General features: G+C 46.9%; 1 protein-coding gene across 2 annotated transcripts in view; it reads left to right on the top strand.

Annotated features, from left to right (window-relative positions):
* CSTPP1 (centriolar satellite-associated tubulin polyglutamylase complex regulator 1) overlaps positions 1–21,542 on the top strand; it is a 134,333-nt gene that overhangs the window by 100,793 nt on the left and 11,998 nt on the right. Inside the window, exons 7-9 of one of the 2 annotated variants that reach the window (XR_014465465.1) lie at positions 5,889–6,001; positions 14,920–14,983; positions 15,072–15,362. Coding sequence is in view for 1 of the 2 variants with exons in the window: in XM_083164453.1 (XP_083020579.1) it covers positions 5,889–6,001; positions 14,920–14,983; positions 15,072–15,243 (349 nt within the window). In the remaining variant the exon portion in view is untranslated. The remainder of the gene's footprint in view (positions 1–5,888; positions 6,002–14,919; positions 14,984–15,071; positions 15,363–21,542) is intronic. The other variant, XM_083164453.1, reaches the window with a different exon arrangement.

The following is a 21,542-nucleotide window of genomic DNA, read 5'->3' as shown; positions in this document are numbered from 1 at the left end:
CCTGTCACCCAGAATATGCGGTGGCCGGTCCTCTTCTTCTCCTGGTGTCAGAGAGCAGCACCTGTCACCCAGAATATGCGGTGGCCGGTCCTCTTCTCCTGGTGCCAGAGAGCAGCACCTGTCACCCAGAATATGCGGTGACCGGTCCTCTTCTTCTCCTGGTGTCAGAGAGCAGCACCTGTCACCCAGAATATGCGGTGGCCTGTCTTCTTCTTCTCCTGGTGCCAGAGAGCAGCACCTGTCACCTAGAATATGCGTTAGCCGGTCCTCTTCTTCTCCTGGTGCCAGAGAGCAGCACCTGTCACCCAGAATATGCAGTGGCCAGTGCAGTGTAATAGGGCGCGATTTTATAGACTTGTGCAATTTTTGGTAAAAAAAAACAGCCAAAAACGCACATTTTCCAAAAATCGCACATGTAATAAGGTGCGATTCACGGTAAAAAAAAAAATCACACTTTATAAAACTCGCAAATGTAATAGGGTGCGATTTTTGGTAAACGTTACCAAAAATCACCCCAAAAAAAAGTTGACAGGCTAATTTGACAGAACCATGCACAGATTATTGAGATCTGTGCATGGTTCTGTCTTTAAAAATGTGTAAAAGTTCAAATGAAAAAAAAAAATGGTGTGGGGTCCCCCCTCCTGAGCATAACCAGCCCCGGGCTCATTGAGCCAGACCTGGTTCCAAAAATACAGGGGACAAAAAGCGTAGAGGTCCCCCGTATTTCTGAAACCAGCCCCGGACTCTTGGACCAGTCCTGGTTCCAAAAATGCGGGGGACAAAAAATCTGGGGGTGCCCTGTATTTTGAAACCAGCCCACGGTGTTATGCCACAGCTTGGGGACACTTTTTACATATGGTTCCAAGTCCATACCATGAACACCATGGCTGGTCAGCCTTGGACGGGGTACCTGGGGGATAAAGGGGTCCCCCCCAGGCTTCACCCGTCCTGGGCTGAAGCCTGGGGCTGTCACCGGCATCCCTGGGCTTTGGACGCTGGCCAGATAGGGTTAATTCAGTCATACATAACATTGCTATATACATGTGAACTACAAGTGCTAGCAGGCCTCCCCCGCATGCGGGGACTTGAAGAACTGCAAGTCCCAGCATGCGGGGCATTAAGTGGCCTGCTGGGACTTGTAGTCCACCTGTAAAAAGAATGTTAAAATAAAACACACACACAGAAAAGGACAACTTTATTACACACACCTCACTTTTACACCAACATACTTACCGAACCAGGGTCCTGCGCTGCCTCCCTCCTCCCCATCCAGCTGACCCCGCACTGACAACGGGGTGAGCTGGCTTCCATGGAGACGCATCGAGCCAACGACGCTAGCAGCCTCTATAGCGCTGGGACAGTGCTATAGAAGCTGTTACCAGCGCAGCAGGAAGCCGGCTCACCCTGCTGTCAGTGCGGGGTGAGCTGGCTGTGGAGCTCCCCGCTGCTCCTAGCTCCTGCTAATGAAAATAGCCCACACAAAATGTCCACCCCCTTACAGCAAATACTTTTTGAGGATGCTAGGGGAGGTGGCGGCGGCGGCGGCGGCGGCCTCCTCTAGCATCCTCAAAAATGGTCTGCTATTAGGGACAGGGGCAGCCATTTTGTGATGGTCATTTTCATTAACAGGAACCAGCCAGGAGGAGCGCTGGGACCGCAGACAAGTATATCTGCGGGTCCCAGCCACAGACCTGGCGGGGTTGGGGGGTGGGGTTTAGCGTTGCTGAAATTTCCGGCAGGAGGTGCACAATTTATAGTTGCGACACTGATTGTATCCCACCTCTGGTCCTCAGGGACCACTACCTGTGTATGGGTTACAGGTCTCCTCACTATCACAAGTGGCATCATTAGTTCCACCTGAGGATTTTTTTGTAACATTGGCAGATACAATATATCAACAAAATACCACAGGTTGATACTGAGCGCTGATTGAATATTTGGTACTGCTGCTGGACCTTGAGGGGGATTACCAAAACCCCTCACAAAGTAGAAAGAACAGAAAAGAAATAGGAACAGCGCTGTACTGAATATATAAATTTTTAATTAAAAATTGCAATTTAACATATTATCACAGTCAATAATGGACAAAACAAGACTTACATACATAAAACACAGAAACTCCCCCCATATTAACTGGTGCTGGTTAAAGCTTGTGTTAGAAGCAATTGCGGTTTTTTGCTCATATAGGCCCTTATTCTGATCGGTGCGGATATTCCCGCATTCTTACGGAGCGGTCCGCACGCTACGGTGTTTTGCCGCATGCGGCCATCGTCCGTAGAAACGCCCACGTGTCCTCCGCATTCGGACGGACTCACTCTTTAAGAACAGGGCGTGTTTACGGACGACATACAAACCATGCGTGTGCGGGAGAAACACTCAGATTCGGCACGGTATTACAGAGTATTACAGAGTATGCTCGGGAATACCGCATCCGAACGGGAGCCAAGCGGTGCTACCGCACGTAAGCGGAGTATTTACGCCAAACAACCCACTATTAAGTATCTTCTGCAAGACATCACATGACCCACTTATTCAATTACCTATCCTCATAAAAAACTGCTTATTTGGAATTGGAATCAATTAGATGCCAATATATCCTTACAAGCATGCCTAACACATGCATTGCACACATTAACCGTTACAGCAATGTAAGTGCAATGGTTTGTATTACACCCTGTGTAAAAGATTATAAACAATCTACACATATACTGTTTAATGTGCTTGTAGTCATTAGGCGTACGTTCGCCTACCGCATGAACGAGTGGTGTCCGCAAAGCAATAGTACACTTGTGGACACCGCACATTTCTTCCCCTTTTGATCGCGTGCATTCGGAGTGCTATCCGAATGTACGCCCCCCAACATAAGTGTACTCCCCCGTGTCCGCCCATGTTTCCGCCCCGTTTTGCCCACTTTGAAACTACGCCCATGTGACATTCCGCATGACGCCCATAATACGCCCATATTTCCCGACTGATTGCGGGGAACAGTTTTGTACGGGATTTGGCCGAACTGGTACGGAGTCAAGGCGTGGCACATGCGCGTTGCGTTCTCCACGCATGCGCAGACGCCGAAAAGACGCGATCCGTAAGAATGCGGTAAAGTCCGCGTCAATCAGAATAAGGGCCATAGAGAGCCAGTTAGTAGGTTAGTACTGAGTTCAGTCCCCACAGAATTGTGCACATTCTATTGTGGTATACCTAATTTGTAATCCTGGGGTGGCTTGTAACAATGGCGATTTTTTCTCCGACCTTTTAGTAGTGGGTCATATCCGAGAATCTCTTAACAGCCAGATGTTTGTAGCAGCCTCAGTGTCCCCTCTCAACGCGTTTCTCCGCCTTACACTCCTCTCAGCGGCTTCCTCAGGAGAGAATATTCTCTCCTGAGGAAGCCGCTGAGAGGAGTGTAAGGCGGAGAAACGCGTTGAAAGGGGACACTGAGGCTGCTACAAACATCTGGCTGTTAAGAGATTCTCGGATATGACCCACTACTAAAAGGTCGGAGAAAAAATCGCCATTGTTACAAGCCACCCCAGGATTACAAATTAGGTATACCACAATAGAATGTGCACAATTCTGTGGGGACTGAACTCAGTACTAACCTACTAACTGGCTCTCTATATGAGCAAAAAAACGCAATTGCTTCTAACACAAGCTTTAACCAGCACCAGTTAATATGGGGGGAGTTTCTGTGTTTTATGTATGTAAGTCTTGTTTTGTCCATTATTGACTGTGATAATATGTTAAATTGAAATTTTTAATTAAAAATTTATATATTCAGTACAGCGCTGTTCCTATTTCTTTTCTGTTCTAGATACAATATATGTACAAGAATCAGGAGCCAGGACTAAAAAAGGATCAAAACAATTTAAAAAAAAATATTATTTTAATGTTCCCAGCTACAGAAGCATGACAGGGGTCCATTTATCATTGGATTGTATATATGCAATGCGATCTGAACGGCATTTACCACTCAGGATCACATTGCAATATGCTATCCTTTTGGTTGAATGTATCAGTCAATCCAAAAGGAGCCTGTCCCTGCGCTCTACACCGCCGGGGGTTCTGCGCAAGTGCGGTTAGCACTGACCCCTGTCCGACCCCGCTGACCTCACTGCTCCAGCGGCAGGCTACAGTAGGCTGCCGCCATCTCAGAATGGCGGTAGACCTGGTACCCTATGCGATGTTGCCCGATGTTGATATATTGGGCAGCTTTGCATTCTCCATGGAAACCGGGGGATGCGGCTAGCAGCGGTGGAGGACCGATAGAGCAGGGATCGGAGATTCCTGCTGCGGTCTCTCCTGATACATTTGGGTGATACTTAATATTTGCAGATAACCTTCAGCCACAAATGTTAAATGATAAATGGGCCCCTTAGCCATTTTACATAAAGTGCTCCCTGGTATCCGTCTGTTCCAGTCACCGTCACCTCCTCTGTCCTGTGCGATGGTAACGCTCACACACCCACAAATGGATAATTGTATAGAAGCACAGGTCTTCAACATGGAGCAGCTGATGTGGAACTACACATCCCAGCATGAACTAATAGCAAACCTATGAAGGTATGCTGAGATGTGTAGTTCCACCGTAGCTGGATGGCCACGTTTTGTAACCCCAAGTGCTACACACCAGGTGCAGAACACAAGGTCACGGCCGATGGTTACAATGCTTTATGCTGCTGATGTCCTGTGTACACTCCTGGCACCTTCCTGTATACTTATTTCCATGGTGTATAATGTGATTTATGAGTGCTGCAGGTGTCTGCGCGGTCACAGCCTGTCCCCACAAGTTCCCATAGAGGCTAGAACAGCCTTTGTATGTTCCAGGGGTTTGAAGTTGTTACATTCTCCCATTGACTTGTTTGCTCAGATAAACTGAACCCATTGGATTTGTTTTGACGTTTCGATGCTATGGCAATACAGATTGGATATTCTGTGTCTCTCACATTGCAGTATATGCTTTTATGTCAGGGTGATGTCATTCGGTATAAACGTATTTGTGCTCAGAAATGATTGAGTGTTTTTGTGAGTGTTTAGAACCTTTTATCTGCCGGAGAACATGTCTGTATGTATACATCAATAGCTTTACCAGCTTGTACTACAGCATTTCATGTTGGTGTCAGTGGGACTGGATTATAGCATCCTTTATCTGTGTGGGGAAAATGTTACCTTTAGCGTTTATGTACGATATAATGATGTGGGCGCAGGTGGGGTGTCCGTAAGATCGCATGTAATCATCTCACCAGCCTCATCCCTCAATGTTCTCTCCAGCCTCATTCACCTTGTGTTCCTTCTGCATCAACTCCCCACCCCAGGGTCTCTTTCCGTATGGGGCACTGTGTTTCTTGTGTGCCAGACGGCCGGGGTCCCGATAGTCATTTACCCAACGCCGGGGTCCCGACAGTGAAAACCCCGACACTCGGGGTCCCGACAGTCACCGGCTATTCTCCCTCGTGGGGAGCGCAGATTCCTCTTAATCAACAGCAGTCGGAGACTGTCCGTCCTATTCAGCGGCAGCCGCCGGAGCGTGGGACGGCTGCAGCAGGACAATTTGCAAGAGAAATTTTAACATATGGCCCCCGAAGGATTTTTTCCCCATACAAATGGCACTTGGCACAAAAAAGGTTCCCCACCGCTGGTGTATAGCATCCTGCTATATACAGTACAATGTTATATACAGTATAACTGCCACAATCTCCAACTGTAAAGGAACTGAACTCTGGTCACCATGACCGAAGCCTTGTATTTCTATGCATTAAATATATCTGTATTATTTGTTATACGTGCGACTATGTTCTGCTCTTTAAAGTGACAACACCTAATAACACCGTTGTATCCTGTTCTATGTCAAAGAAAGATGAAGCTTATGTGATGTTTCTCCTCCCGCCTAGTACCTGCCCCTCTGTGCCGCTGATTGGCGAGATACTGAGCACCGCTCCCAGGATCACTTTCTATGGCTTCCTGATGGCTCTGGCGAAGAATGTTGGCATTAATCAGAACATCGGTGAGTGGCTTGGGTGATACTTAATATTTGCGGCTAACTATTTATATATTATACTAGGTGATTCATCGCGCCCTCCGGGCGCTCTTCACACAGTCGTAAGGGGCTATGCCCGCACCCCCCACCCCCGGAGCATCGGGTCTGGCGGCCCCCCGTCCCCCCCTGGAGCAGCGGGTATGGCCCCTCTCCCTCAGAGCGGCGGGTCTGCACGCACCCCCCCTCGCTGGAGCAGCGGGTATGCCCGCACCTCCCCCCAGCTGGATCAGCGGCGTCGGCAGACCCTCTGCTGATTTAGGGGGGGCAGTCCCGCCGCTCTGAGTGGGGGCGGGCATACCCACTGCTCCAGCGAGAAGGGGGGGTGCGGGCAGACCCGCTCATCCAGTGTGGGGGGGGGTTGCTCCCACTACTGCGGCGGGTGGGTTGCTCGACAGACCCGCTGCCCTGGGGAAGGGAAGGGGGCGGGCAGCGTTGTTGGCAAACCTGTGGCTCCGGTGGGGGGTGCAGGGGCAGACCCGCTGATCTAGGGAGGGGGGGTGCAGACGTGACACGATACGGGGGGGGGGGCGGTGCGGGCAGACTCGCTGAGGAGGCGGCGTGCAGACACAGTGATGTGGGGCGGGGGGGTTTGCGGTCAGACCCGCTCGCGGGGGGATGCGGACACACCTGCTCGCGTAGGGGGGGGGTATTCAGGGTGCGGGGTAGACCCGCTCCATTTCTATGCTGCTGCTTTAGTACAGGTTGAGTATCCCGTATCCAAAATGCTCGGGACCAGGAGAATTTTGGATAACGGATTATTCCGTATTTCGGAATATTTTACTATTTCAATGATGTATTTTGAAGTATCTTGCATTTATGCTGTATAAACACATAATATACACACAAATATATTTTATTACCACATAAAATACACACAAACATATTTTAATTGTTCAAAAAACAAGGTTTCAAAACGTGAAACAATATTTGTGTACTATCTCAGCACTGAATTTGAATGCCAAGCAATCATTGTCTTGCACATATATAGTGCCAGTTACATATCATGTCCCCAGTGATGCTGTTACATATGTCCCCAGTGAGTTTTTAGCAAAAAAAAAAATTTTTTTCACTTTCTGGAATGTCCGTATTTCGGAATAATTCGGATAACGGATATTCGGATACGGGATACTCGACCTGTATATACAATAGCTTGGCCCTGGTAGCTAACCGCATCTTTATGTGGTGATACTGAGCAAAAGAGGGTTCTATAGGATCCCTCCCCAGCAATGTGTGCTTGATGGAATTACGACATTGGGTTGGGCTCCAATCACATTCTCCCAGTCCCTGGATTTATTGTTTATATACGTCCCAGGAGAATATTATTTTTTTATTGCCTGAATAAGCAATGATAATAATTTATAGTAAACTGAGGGGTCGGCCAGGGGTCAGCGCTAAGCACAGGGACGGCCTCCTATCACAGCTCCTGTCCTTGCGTCTGCAGGATGATATGTTTAACCGAAAAGATCGTATATATTGCAATGCGATCCAGGGCGATAAATCCCACCCAGACCGCACTACATATGTGATCCATGATAAATGAGGAGACCGTTCCATAGACCTATACAGGGGCATTATTACTTCTGCTGATTCCTCTCTCTATGTAACCAAGCATCTGACTGGGCTTCCTCGCTGCTTTGTTACATTGCTTTACGTCACCTGTAATAGTGACTCCTAGATCCCTCTCAGTATTTTCCTTGTGTGTGTGTGTGCGCACGTGTGTGTGTGTGTGTGTGTGTGTGTGTGTGTTGTGCATGCTTGCTTTAGTTTATGTATTGACTAATGCATTTAAGGCTGCAGCCCCACTTTTATGCAGGTCTTATGCATTGCTTTTCAAGGTGAGGTGCATACATACATTTCATATTTGGGCAGTACGGACAGTGTAATGGTTAGCATTACTGCCTTACAGCGCTGAGGTCATGGGTTCTATCCCCACCATGTGTTATATATACGGGGCAGTACGGATGGTGTAATGGTTAGCATTACTGCCTTACAGCGCTGAGGTCATGGGTTCTATCCCCACCATGTGTTATATATACGGGGCAGTACGGATGGTGTAATGGTTAGCATTACTGCCTCACAGCACTGAGGTCATGGGTTCTATCCCCACCATGTGTTATATATACGGGGCAGTACGGATGGTGTAATGGTTAGCATTACTGCCTCACAGCACTGAGGTCATGGGTTCTATCCCCACCATGTGTTATATATACGGGGCAGTACGGATGGTGTAATGGTTAGCATTACTGCCTCACAGCGCTGAGGTCATGGGTTCTATCCCCACCATGTGTTATATATACGGGTCAGTACGGACGTGTAATGGTTACATTACTGCCTCACAGTGCTGAGGTCATGGGTTCTATTCCCACCATGTGTTATATATACAGGCAGTACGGACGGTGTAATGGTTATAGCATTACTTCCTCACAGCGCTGAGGTCATGGGTTCTATCCCCACCATGTGTTATATATACGGGGCAGTACGGATGGTGTAATGGTTACATTTCTGCCTTACAGCGCTGAGGTCATGGGTTCTATCCCCACCATGTGTTATATATACGGGGCAGTACGGATGGTGTAATGGTTATAGCATTACTGCCTTACAGCGCTGAGGTCATGGGTTCTATCCCCACCATGTGTTATATATACGGGGCAGTACGGATGGTGTAATGGTTACATTACTGCCTTACAGCGCTGAGGTCATGGGTTCTATCCCCACCATGTGTTATATATACGGGGCAGTATGGATGGTGTAATGGTTATAGCATTACTGCCTCACAGCACTGAGGTCATGGGTTCTATCCCCACCATGTGTTATATATACGGGGCAGTACGGATGGTGTAATGGTTACATTACTACCTCACAGCGCTGAGGTCATGGGTTCTATCCCCACCATGTGTTATATATACGGGGCAGTACGGACGGTGTAATGGTCAGCATTACTGCCTCACAGCACTGAGGTCATGGGTTCTATCCCCACCATGTGTTATATATACGGGGCAGTACGGACAGTGTAATGGTTACATTACTGCCTCAGCACTGAGGTCATGGGTTCTATCCCCACCATGTGTTATATATACGGGGCAGTACGGACAGTGTAATGGTTACATTACTGCCTCAGCACTGAGGTCATGGGTTCTATCCCCACCATGTGTTATATATACGGGGCAGTACGGATGGTGTAATGGTTATAGCATTACTGCCTCACAGCGCTGAGGTCATGGGTTCTATCCCCCCATGTGTTGTATATACGGGGCAGTACGGATGGTGTAATGGTTATAGCATTACTGCCTCACAGCGCTGAGGTCATGGGTTCTATTCCCACCATGTGTTATATATACGGGGCAGTACGGACGGTGTAATGGTTAGCATTACTGCCTTACAGCACTGAGGTCATGGGTTCTATCCCCACCATGTGTTATATATACGGGGCAGTACGGATGGTGTAATGGTTAGCATTACTGCCTCACAGCACTGAGGTCATGGGTTCGATCCACACCATGTGTTATATATATGGGGCAGTACGGACGGTGTAATGGTTACATTACTGCCTCACAGCGCTGAGATCATGGGTTCTATTCCCACCATGTGTTATATATACGGGGCAGTATGGATGGTGTAATGGTTAGCATTACTGCCTTACAGCGCTGAGGTCATGGGTTCTATCCCCACCATGTGTTATATATACGGGGCAGTACGGACAGTGTAATGGTTACATTACTGCCTCACAGCGCTGAGATCATGGGTTCTATTCCCACCATGTGTTATATATACGGGGCAGTACGGATGGTGTAATGGTTAGCATTACTGCCTCACAGCGCTGAGGTCATGGGTTCTATCCCCACCATGTGTTATATATATGGGGCAGTACGGATGGTGTAATGGTTACATTACTGCCTCAGCACTGAGGTCATGGGTTCTATCCCCACCATGTGTTATATATACAGGGCAGTACGGACAGTGTAATGGTTATAGCATTACTGCCTTACAGAGCTGAGGTCATGGGTTCTATCCCCACCATGTGTTATATATTCGGGGCAGTACGGATGGTGTAATGGTTAGTAGTACTGCCTCACAGTGCTGAGGTCATGGGTTCTATTCCCACCATGTGTTATATATACGGGGCAGTACGGATGCCTCACAGCACTGAGGTCATGGGTTCTATACCCCCCCCCCCCCCATGTGTTATATATACGGGGCAGTACGGATGGTGTAATGGTTAGCATTACTGCCTCACAGCACTGAGGTCATGGGTTCTATCCCCACCATGTGTTATATATACGGGGCAGTACGGATGGTGTAATGGTTATAGCATTACTGCCTCACAGCACTGAAGTCATGGGTCCTATCCCCACCATGTGTTATATATACGGGGCAGTACAGATGGTGTAATGGTTAGTATTACTGCCTCACAGCACTCATGGGTTCTATCCCCACCATGTGTTATATATACAGGGCAGTACGGACGGTGTAGTAGTTAGCATTACTGCCTCACAGCGCTGAGGTCATGGGTTCTATCCCCACCATGTGTTATATATACGGGGCAGTACAGATGGTGTAATGGTTAGTATTACTGCCTCACAGCACTGAGGTCATGGGTTCTTTTCCCACCATGTGTTATATATATATATACGGGGCAGTACGGACGGTGTAATGGTTATAGCATTACTGCCTCACAGCACTGAGGTCATGGGCTCTATCCCCACCATGTGTTATATATACGGGGCAGTACGGACGGTGTAGTAGTTAGCATTACTGCCTCACAGCGCTGAGGTAATGGGTTCTATCCCCACCATGTGTTATATATACGGGGCAGTACAGATGGTGTAATGGTTAGTATTACTGCCTCACAGCACTGAGGTCATGGGCTCTATCCCCACCATGTGTTATATATACGGGGCAGTACGGATGATGTAATGGTTAGCATTACCGCCTCACAGCACTGAGGTCATGGGTTCTATCCCCACCATGTGTTATATATACGGGGCAGTACGGATGGTGTAATGGTTAGCATTACTGCCTCACAGCACTGAGGTCATGGGTTTTATCCCCACCATGGCTATAACTGTGCGGAGGTGGTATATTCTCCCCGTGCTTGAGTGGGTTTCCTCCGGGTACTCCGGTTTCCGCCCACAATCCAAAAATATACTGGTAGGCTAATTGGCTCCCAACAAAATTGACCCTAGAATGTCTGTGTGTGCGTGTACATGTGGTAGGGAATATAGATTGTAAGCTCCACTGGGGCAGGGACTGATGTGACTGTTCAACTATACCCTGTACAGCGCTGCGGAATATGTGTGCGTTATATAAGGAACTGGTAATAGATAAATAATAATTATTATTCCATTTATAAGGTTCTAAAAATCTGAGTTTGTGTATAATGGCCAGCTTTGGTGAGGTAATAGTATGAGCATTTAGCGCCACCTAGAGGTTAATAGAAGGTACTAGATTCCTAAATATTTTAGAAGTCAAAAGTGAAACCTAAAATCATAGAATGTGACGGCAGATAGAACCACCTATACTTACCTTGATCCTAGATGGAGATGGCCAAAAAGGGGGTGGGGGCTGATGTCAGCCGCCCACCCCACGCAGGCAATGACACGCCTGCATTCCCAGGTGGATGCCCATAAACGCTGGGCGTTCCCCCTGCTGCCGCCCCCTTCCCTCCCCTGCCAGCGTGGACGCCTCGCTGTGATACTTACCGAGATGCGCATATTCATCGGAAACCAGGCCGAATTCAACCTGGGTTATTTTTTTACCAATTCTTTTACACCAAGCCGCAACCCAAGTAGACCTGGCAATGACCTGGGTTACTTGTGTCTTGGAAAAGTGGGTTCGGCTCCTCATTTTAAATATATGCATCTTGAGGACACACTGGAGGCTTTGCATCCCCAGGAACAGCAGCGATGCCGCCATCGGCTTCAGAAAATGACGACGCTGTATTTCTGAATGGTAGAACGCAGACATAGATCAGCGGCAGATTATGTTTCATCTACAGTTTCTCTTTTAAGTTCTAAGTATATATGAGGACAGCTTTGATCCTGTATATAAACACATTAAACCTATCGTCCTGAATGTGAAGGAACGGTTTATTCTCTCTCTGTCTTGTGCCTTTAATCCCCTTTCTGCACCAGATGTAAAGCAGCAGAAATCTGTCTGACAATCTGCAGCAGATGTCCGAGCGCTGGGCCCACGTTCCGTGCAGCTGTGCAGAGCGTTCTAACAACCCCCCGTGCTGATCTCTTCCCGGTGTATTGTCACCTGGGTGCTGAGGGATTTCTGAGACCTGACCAGGCTTGCACAGACATAGGAGGCTCCCTCTACCAGCAGGAAAGGGGCGAACACAGCTGGAATGGGCAGATCCCAACCCTTGTAGCAGGCTTAGGGCCCCGGGAGCTTTGCCAGCATTGTGGAACTATAACGATGTGATGCGTTTTAGCTTCTCTAAGGGGCACATTTACCAAGATCGCATTTACAATGCGAACTAGGCGGAATACTACCACCCAGGATCGCATTGTGAAATGCGATCACATCGGCGGAATGTGTGGAACTTGAGGGCGCAGGGACGGGGCTCAGAAGGGAGATAAATTAGGGGGATACTTAATATTTGCAGTTAACCCCCGATTTAGCCGCAAATATTACTTGATAAATGTGGACCTATGTGAAATCAGAAGGGGGGAGTGGGGTGTGTGTGTGTATGTGTGTGTATGTGTGTGTGTGTGTGTGAGAGATCTTGGTCACATATTATATGATGCATCTGACTGCAAGAATAAGCCAGATCTATCACACGCTGTGTACATTTCATGCCGATATCGGCAGGGACGGCGCGGCGGGCGGAGTGGGGGCCATTCTGCATTGAACAACATGCTCGTCGTTCCGAGATGGTATAAATAGACTGTGCTGCACATAAAGGGGGGCCTTCCAGGCCTGGGTTGGAGCCCGGGGCTATGCCCCGAACCCCTGGGGGGTATGATAGCTTCTGCGGTGTCCTCACCTGGGGCGGCGGCCTGTTTTTACGGGACTGTCCCGTGTCCCACATGCAGCCAGCATTGGGTGGGGGGATGGAGGGAGTCCTGTATGCAAAGCATTAGCAGATGTAATGTCTGGAATACAACCTCCCATGTAGGTGATGCTGGGGCCCAAACCTTTTCTGGTTTTGCTGGTAATAGTCCTGGATAAATGAACCTGGTTTTGTAAAGACCCCCATACATTAGGCTGACTTGTCCGGGAGGGCTCGAACACGGCGTAAGTTTTGCATGTGATAAATCTCCCGGGGAGCTGCAGGCAGAGGGAGCCAGGCTGGGGAGGAGGGGAGGAGGGGAGGGGGGGGGGGGGGTCCTAGAGAGCCGGAGGGAGCCAGTCCTCCCATTTGGGCGGTTACTGATTGGCTGAGAGAGCTTTCAGCCAATCAGCGGCTGCCTATTCATTTGTAGTTTTTGTATTTTTACATTTGACCGCCACTTGGCTCCACCTGCCCCTCTGTGTCCCTCCGTCGGCTCCCTGCAACATCCCCCGCCCCCCCCCCCCATATCGGATGTGATATATATCGTGGGTGCTGACTTAATTTCCTCCACAAATCGCCAAAGGCTGACGTCCTGTGATGTTAGCCGCCCCCTCTGGCAGCCATCGGCCCACCTGCATTCTCATGGAACACCCCCCCCCACCACCACCACCACCATCGGAACGGGGCCGAATTCGCCCCGTTACGAATGGTGTTGAATTAGGCCCAATGAGTGTGTTTAGCCCAATGAATACAATATATTTTAATCTATGAAAATCATCAAAAACACCCGTCACAAGTACTAGGTGCACTAATGAAATCAGCGGGCTCTTATAGCAATTGGTTACTTTACTTTGGGTGCAGATGCCCCGTTACCTGTACCATTTGTATGGAGGGATAATCAATGACCGGCATGTCTGGTAATCAGCAATGCCTGCTGCAGATGATGATCACACATCATGGAAAGAGTAGTGGTTCCCATACTGATCACAGAACCAGAACGGTAAGAATTGCATGCTAGCTATGGCAGTTTATCTGTGCATTCATCCAATGATTTTCTGTCTGTACAAAACATTTTTGTTACCTATGAGACCGTCAAGCCTTTTGCACTTACTCTTATTACACTGCCCAGAGTAATGCAAGATAAAGGAGCACCCTCCAACATATTGTAATCCATCTTGCCGATATGATTCTGTCATAGTATAATCTCCATGGGTATGGGTCATAGCGTCGACACCATGAAGGTCGACATACAGTACATTAGGTCGACCACTAAAGTTAAACAGCTCCTAGATCGACCCATGAAATGGGTCAACATGGCTATAGTCAACAGAGAATGTTGACACAAGCATTAGGTCAACAATGGGAAGGTTGACAGTCAAAAGGACAACAGTTTTTCACGTTTTTTATCAGCCTAAGTGTCCCTGCTTCGCCGTGCTTCGGGCACGGTTACATTATATCCGACCTTCCCATTGGCTACCTATTACTTGTGTCGAACGTTCCGACCCTGTCTAGGGATGGCCATCGTTGCCATTGATGGCAATAGTGCAACTGGCCATCGATAGTGCTAAACTACAGTATACAATGGATGACCATCTATATTTTTACATATCGATGGTCATCCATTGTGTTTGACTGATTGGCATTTGGGCCAATCAAAACACGGGACAGGGCTTTGCGGGTGTTGGGGGCGTTGCTATGCTCCGTGCCCGGGAACTTTGGAAGAAAAAAAAAACACGGCAAAACATTGTTTTGCTGTACCATCGATGGAGGGAAACCATGTGATTCTCCCCCATCTATGGCAAAAGTATTCGACATCGGCCATAAAACATCAATGATTTCAAATCATCCCTACCTCATGTTCTTCTCTTGCTGACTGTTCCTGCAGGTGCTCTGCCGGAGAAAGCTGATCTGTTAGTGGATGAAGTTCTGGATAAGGAACTTGACAAGATGTAAGTGGATGGAAGCGGCTTTATGTTTTTGTGCGTGAGATGGGATAATGACCGGGTACGACGCTCACACCGTATCCTCTCTCCTCAGAGTCGCTCAGTTATCTGCCTGTTCCATTACTACACACCCACCTACGGCTTGTCCTCTTCCCTCCCGGGATATCACACGCGTGGCCTCCCCACGGAAGACTTTCGCCACCCGCAGACGGCCTGACCTAGAGAGTGATGCCTCCACTGAGGAAACGGACGACTCTGAAAACTAGAGGTCGGAATCTGGGGAACCCGGCATCCACCGTGAACGCTAAACGTACCCTATGCCGCCCACTATCGTGCTTGTGCTTGTCGCATGTAACGTTAGGGATGGTGGCCCTTGGCTTTTCATGTATGTTCTGTTGTCTATGTGTGTTTGTTTATAGTAGGGGTTTGGGAGCGGTTCTTTCCCTGACCATTGAGCGCACTCCTATTCCTGTGAGTCGCACTATGTACATGTTGTTTGTGAGATGGTCAGGAAGGGCGCACTGTGCAACACATTCCTCTGCCGCCGGACACACTGCTCGCCACGTGTCATGTTGTATTCACTCACAATGTTGTCAGTTTTGTTAAGGGACGATTGTAAAAGCTTCAGTAATTTCTTTGTTCTATATTTATTTTGGAAGTTTTAAATTATTTTGTTAAAGTTTATTTGTAATAAAAACACTAAAGGTTTAAATATATTTTATGGGGGGCATTGAGAAAGGAAGTAGGTGCGGGTCCAGGAAAAGCACAACCATGTCCTGCAATGCCACCGCCACACAAGACCAGCCCTGACTCCACATCATCACTACTGTGTTATCCAGTGGCGTAACTACGAATTGGGCGCCCCCCTGCCGTTAATGGGGGGCGCCCCCCGCCCGCAGCCTTACCTGTCTTGCTGCTCCCGTCCCAGCTCCCTTGCTGGCTTCATTCTTCTGCTAGTGAGATGGACCAACACAAAATGTCCGCCCCCATACAGCAGACAGTTTCAGAGAACTGTCTGCTATATGGGGCGGACATTTTATTGTGGTCCGTCTCACTAGCAGAAGAATGAAGCCAGCAAGGGAGTCGGGACGGGACCAGTGAAGTCAGGTAAGGCTGAAGGCGGCGGATTGGCGGGCGGCAGATGGGAGGGGGCTAACTATAGCACCACAGCCACCCCGGCGCCCACACATGCACAGCGCCCCCCCCCCCCCCCCCCCCCCCCCCCCGTGGCCGCGGGGGGCTGCGGTGCTATAGTTACGCCTCTGGTGTTATCCACGATCACTACATATAGTAGTTACAGCACATCACATTACACCCAGCGCTTCCCATCACATTACTCTCCGCATTGCCCATAACACTACACAGAGTAGTTACAGCACATCACATTACTCCCAGCACTTCCCATCACATTACTCTCCGCATTGTCCATCACGCTACACATAGTAGTTACAGCACAGCACATTACACCCAGCACTTTCCATCACTCTACATGTAGTAGTTACAGCACATCACATTACACCCAGCACTTCCCATCACTCTACACGTAGTAGTTGCAGCACATCACATTACTCCCAGCACTTACCATCACTCTACACATAGTAGTTACAGCACAGCACATTACACCCAGCACTTCCCATCACGCTACACGTAGTAGTTACAGCACATCACATTACACCCAGCACTTCCCATCACTCTACACGTAGTAGTTGCAGCACATCACATTACTCCCAGCACTTCCCATCACTCTACACGTAGTAGTTGTTGGCAATTGAGTTTTACCCACGCAGTCAGGATCACCTTCTGTATCAAGCTTCATTCAGTAGACACACACTGGAAAGGTCTTTGTGGTATGATTGGTTTTATATAAACTGGAACTGGTCATAACATGAACTTGTAATGAGAACAAGGTAACTGTACATGAATATCTTTCTCTGCATGCTGCATCTGTCTTTCTCCTTCATGTAACCTTCAGACACAGGAAAAAACAACAAAAAAGTATATACATACATCACAGACTGTAAGACACACAAACACAAATGTGACAGCACCGCCTGCTGTCCCTCCAGTGTAATTGCAACTTAAGTCTCATCTGATGTAATTTTCTCAACACCCCTTCTCAACAGATGAGGCTTGATCCACGAGACCCATCTTTCTGGATAGTCTGTGATGTCTTTCTCCAACCAATGGCTTGGTGAGAATGTCCGCAGTCATCTCTTCTGTTGGGCAATATTCCAAGTTAAGAAGACCTTGTTCCTGTAGATCCTTCAAGAAATGGTATTTCACATCGATGTGCTTGGTCCTTGGATTTACCCGTTCTGTTTGAGCTAATGCGAGACATCCTTGATTATCTTCAAAGATTTTTGTAGATTCTACTTGTTTCTGTCCCAAATCAGCTAACAATTGTCTTAGCCATATTAGCTCTTGACTTGCTTGAGCTGCAGAAACATACTCTGCTTCTGTTGAAGAAAGTGCAACGCATGATTGCTTCCTACTTGTCCAACTGATCGGTCCTTCACCAAGTAGAAATATGTGTCCACTTGTAGACTTTCTGTCATTAGAGTCTCCAGCCCAATCTGCATCCACGTATCCAATCAGATCACAATTTCTGCTTGCTGGAAGATTAAGCACTAAGTTAATGGTTCCCTTTAAATAACGTATTACCCTTTTCACAGCATTCCAGTCCATCTGACTTGGCTTGGAGACCTTTCTGCTTAGAGTTGATACTGCTGTAGCGATGTCAGGTCTGGTTATAGTGGCAATGTACAGCAATTTTCCTATTGCCTTTCTGTATTGGTGATTATCTGGTAATGATGTACCTTCATTGTACATTTCCTTTATGTAGTTGGTTTCCATGGGAGTACTTGCCGGTTTTGCATCTTGCATCCCAAACTCTTCAATGGCTTCCTGTATCTTTTGTTTCTGGTTTAAGGTAAAGTCGCCGTTTTCTTCTCTTGATATTTGAATACCTAAATAGTGTGTTATATTTCCTAGGTCTTTTGTTTCAAATTCCTTATTCAGGATCTGCAGTAATTCCACTTTATCCCCTTCTTGCTTGAAACATACTAGAAGATCGTCCACATAGATTAACAGGTAGATCCACCTGTCAGTTATCTTCTTGACATATAGGCAGGGATCTGCTTTGCTTCTCACGAAGTCTTCCTGTATGAGGATTTCGTTTAGTTTTGTGTTCCAGGCTCTTGCCGCCTGCTTCAGACCATATATACTTTTCTGGAGCTTGCACACTAGGTCTGGACTTTCAGGGTCTTTGAAACCCGGTGGCTGTTCCATGTAAATATCCTCTTTTAGCTCGCCATGTAAGAACGCTGTCTTTACATCGAAGTGTCTTACTTGCATATCCTTTGCGGCTGCTACTGTAAGCAATGTCCTGATGGTTGTGTGCTTTACTACTGGAGCAAATGTCTCATCATAGTCCTCTCCATATTTTTGTGAGTATCCTTTGGCTACTAGTCTGGCCTTGTATCGCTCCACTTTTCCATCTGTGTTGTATTTAACTTTGAATGTCCATTTGCTGCCTATGGTTTTCCTTCCTGATGGCAGTTCTGTTAGTATCCATGTCTGATTGTCATGCATGGATTTAATTTCTTCTTTTGCTGCTTCTATCCATTTCTCAGCTTCCCTTTCTGGTAAGTTAGATATTTCTTCCCAGGATGTGGGTTCACATATACTAGTGGTACTAGCTTTATATGAGAGACGCACTGGTGCTTTGCCTTTGTTCTCTCTGCTCGAGCGCCTTACTTCACCTGTTGTGCACTCTTCCATACCTTTGGTAATTGGTTCCAGACCAACTTCAACCTCTTTGATGGTATCTGTTGTGATGGTGTCACTAGAGTCAGCGTTGTCTTCTTTATCCAGATCGGCTGGAATCATTACTTCATTTCTTAGTTCCTCCACAAAGGTCACGCTGTTGCTTATGGTTATCTTATCTGTCTTTGGGTTCAGAATTCTGTATCCTTTGGAACATTCACTGTATCCAACGAAGATTCCTTCTACTGCGCGATTCTGCAGTTTACTTCGTTTTTCTGCTGGAATGTACATAAATGCTTTACATCCAAAGACTCTTATGTGTTTCACATTTGGTTTCTTGCCATGCCACAACTCATATGGTGTTTTCTCCACTGTTCTTGAGAATAATCTGTTTTGTAAGTACGTGGCTGTCATTACGGCTTCACCCCAGTATTTATCAGGTAGTCCTGAATCTGTTAACATGCATCTGATCATTTCTGTCAGAGTCCTATTCTTCCTTTCAGCTACCCCATTCTGTTCCGGTGAATAGGGTACGGTCTTGTGGTGCTCTATACCGAGCTGTCTCAGGAAGTGTTCTATTCTGTGACCTGTGAATTCACCTCCATTGTCGCTACGAAACACTAGTGGATTTCTTTGAAATTTATTTGTAGCCATTGTTGTATAATCCTTTAACTTGTCCAGTACTTCATCTTTGCTTTTGATGAGATAAGTAACTGTGTATCTGGAGTAGTCATCAGTGAAAGTCACTATATATCTGTTACCGCTTGGTGTATGTACTTGCATTGGGCCACACACGTCGCTGTGTATGAGATCTAGAGGTCTCTGGGCTCTGTTCTCACTTTGTTTTGGAACTGTCATTCTTGTGGCTTTGGCTTTTATACAGCATTCACACCTCATGGTTGTTGAACAGTCTGATACTGTGAGATCCTTCGTTAGACCTCTCTTTTGTAGTTCCTTAATGCTGTCTGGATGCCTGTGTCCTAGTCGTCTGTGCCACATGTGAATACAGTCGTTGTGTTCGTGTGTGCTTAATCTCACCTGTTGTACTGTCGTGTCTAGGCGATACAGGTGTTTCTCTGCTTTGGCTGTGGCTACTGTTTCTGTTCCATTCTGGATAAGACACATCTTGTCTTGAAATTTAACAGTAAGTCCTTTATCCGTTAAGCACTTTACAGATATTAATCCGCCTTCCAATCTGGGAACATATAATACATCTTTAATTGGTATTGTTTTGTCACTTTCATTAGTACTGGAGCATATGAGCATACCATGCCCTTTACCTTCTGCAGTGATATTGGTACCATCTGCAAGATAGATTGCTTCTCTATGACTTGTGTCAATCTCGGTGAAGAAATCTCTGTCGCTTGTCATGTGACTTGTTGCTCCTGAATCTATGAACCAACTAAAGTTTGTATGTGTTACTGTCGCTTTAAAAGTTCCATTCCACTTATCTGTGCATATATCTGTGAGTGCAGCTTTCACTTTCTGCTTGGACCCTTTTAAAAGTAGTTTCTGCTGTTCTTCTTTCCATATGGAACACTGTCTTTTTAAATGCCCGATTTTCTTACATCTAAAACATGCTCTTGTTTCTTTGTTATGCACCCTGATGTCTGTAACTTTGAGAGATTTTTCAGAGTCACTGTCCATACAATCCTGTGTGATTTCTTTCCTGCGCTGATATTCATCTATAAGCCTATTTTTCACAAAGTCTAGTGTGAGTTCTGTTTCAGGTCTTGTTTCCAAGGCATTTATCAGTGCACTGTATGTGTCTGGTAGACTGCACAGGAGTATGGCTACTATGTGACTGCATTTCAGCTCTTCTCCTATAGATCTGAGCTTTGCTACCATTTCCAGCAATTTACTTATATGCTCTTGCATAGTCTGCCCTTTGCTAAGTCTCATCTGGTACAGTTTTCTTAGCAGGAATAATTTGCTGTTTAAACTGCTTCTTTCATGTAGCTTCTGCAATGTCTCCCACATGCCCTTTGCAGTGTTTTCTCCATTTAAATGGACTAATTGATCATCCTCAACTAATAAGCCTATAGTTGCACGTGCTTGTCTGTTCTTCTTGTCCCATTCCTGGTAATTATCACTTGGTCTGTCTGTAGTTATGACTTCCCACAAATCATCTTTAGTCAGCAGCATTTCAACTTTAAATTTCCACAGTTGGTAGTTATCATTAGACAGCTTGGTTACTGCATGTCTAAGATCTGTGCTGCTTGCCATCTCTTCTGCTTATCTGCTATTCCCCTTGAGTTATACTGTAATACTGGGTTTACTCACAGTTGCTTTGCAGATCTCTCAGAGATGTTTCTGGTGCCTTAATCCTTGTAAGCTTTACTCCTGGTAACTGGGATCCTCTTGTCTGTGTCTGGGCCCATAACCTGTTGGCAATTGAGTTTTACCCACGCAGTCAGGATCACCTTCTGTATCAAGCTTCATTCAGTAGACACACACTGGAAAGGTCTTTGTGGTATGATTGGTTTTATATAAACTGGAACTGGTCATAACATGAACTTGTAATGAGAACAAGGTAACTGTACATGAATATCTTTCTCTGCATGCTGCATCTGTCTTTCTCCTTCATGTAACCTTCAGACACAGGAAAAAACAACAAAAAAGTATATACATACATCACAGACTGTAAGACACACAAACACAAATGTGACAGCACCGCCTGCTGTCCCTCCAGTGTAATTGCAACTTAAGTCTCATCTGATGTAATTTTCTCAACAGTAGTTACAGCACATCACATTACACCCAGCACTTCCCATCACTCTACACGTAGTAGTTACAGCAC

This window comes from Crinia signifera, chromosome 11 (genome assembly GCF_055691185.1).
Source record: "Crinia signifera chromosome 11, ASM5569118v1, whole genome shotgun sequence".
Taxonomy (NCBI): Eukaryota; Metazoa; Chordata; class Amphibia; order Anura; family Myobatrachidae; genus Crinia; species Crinia signifera.
Note: the sequence above shows the minus strand (reverse complement) of the source record. Positions and strands in the feature narration are given on the sequence as shown.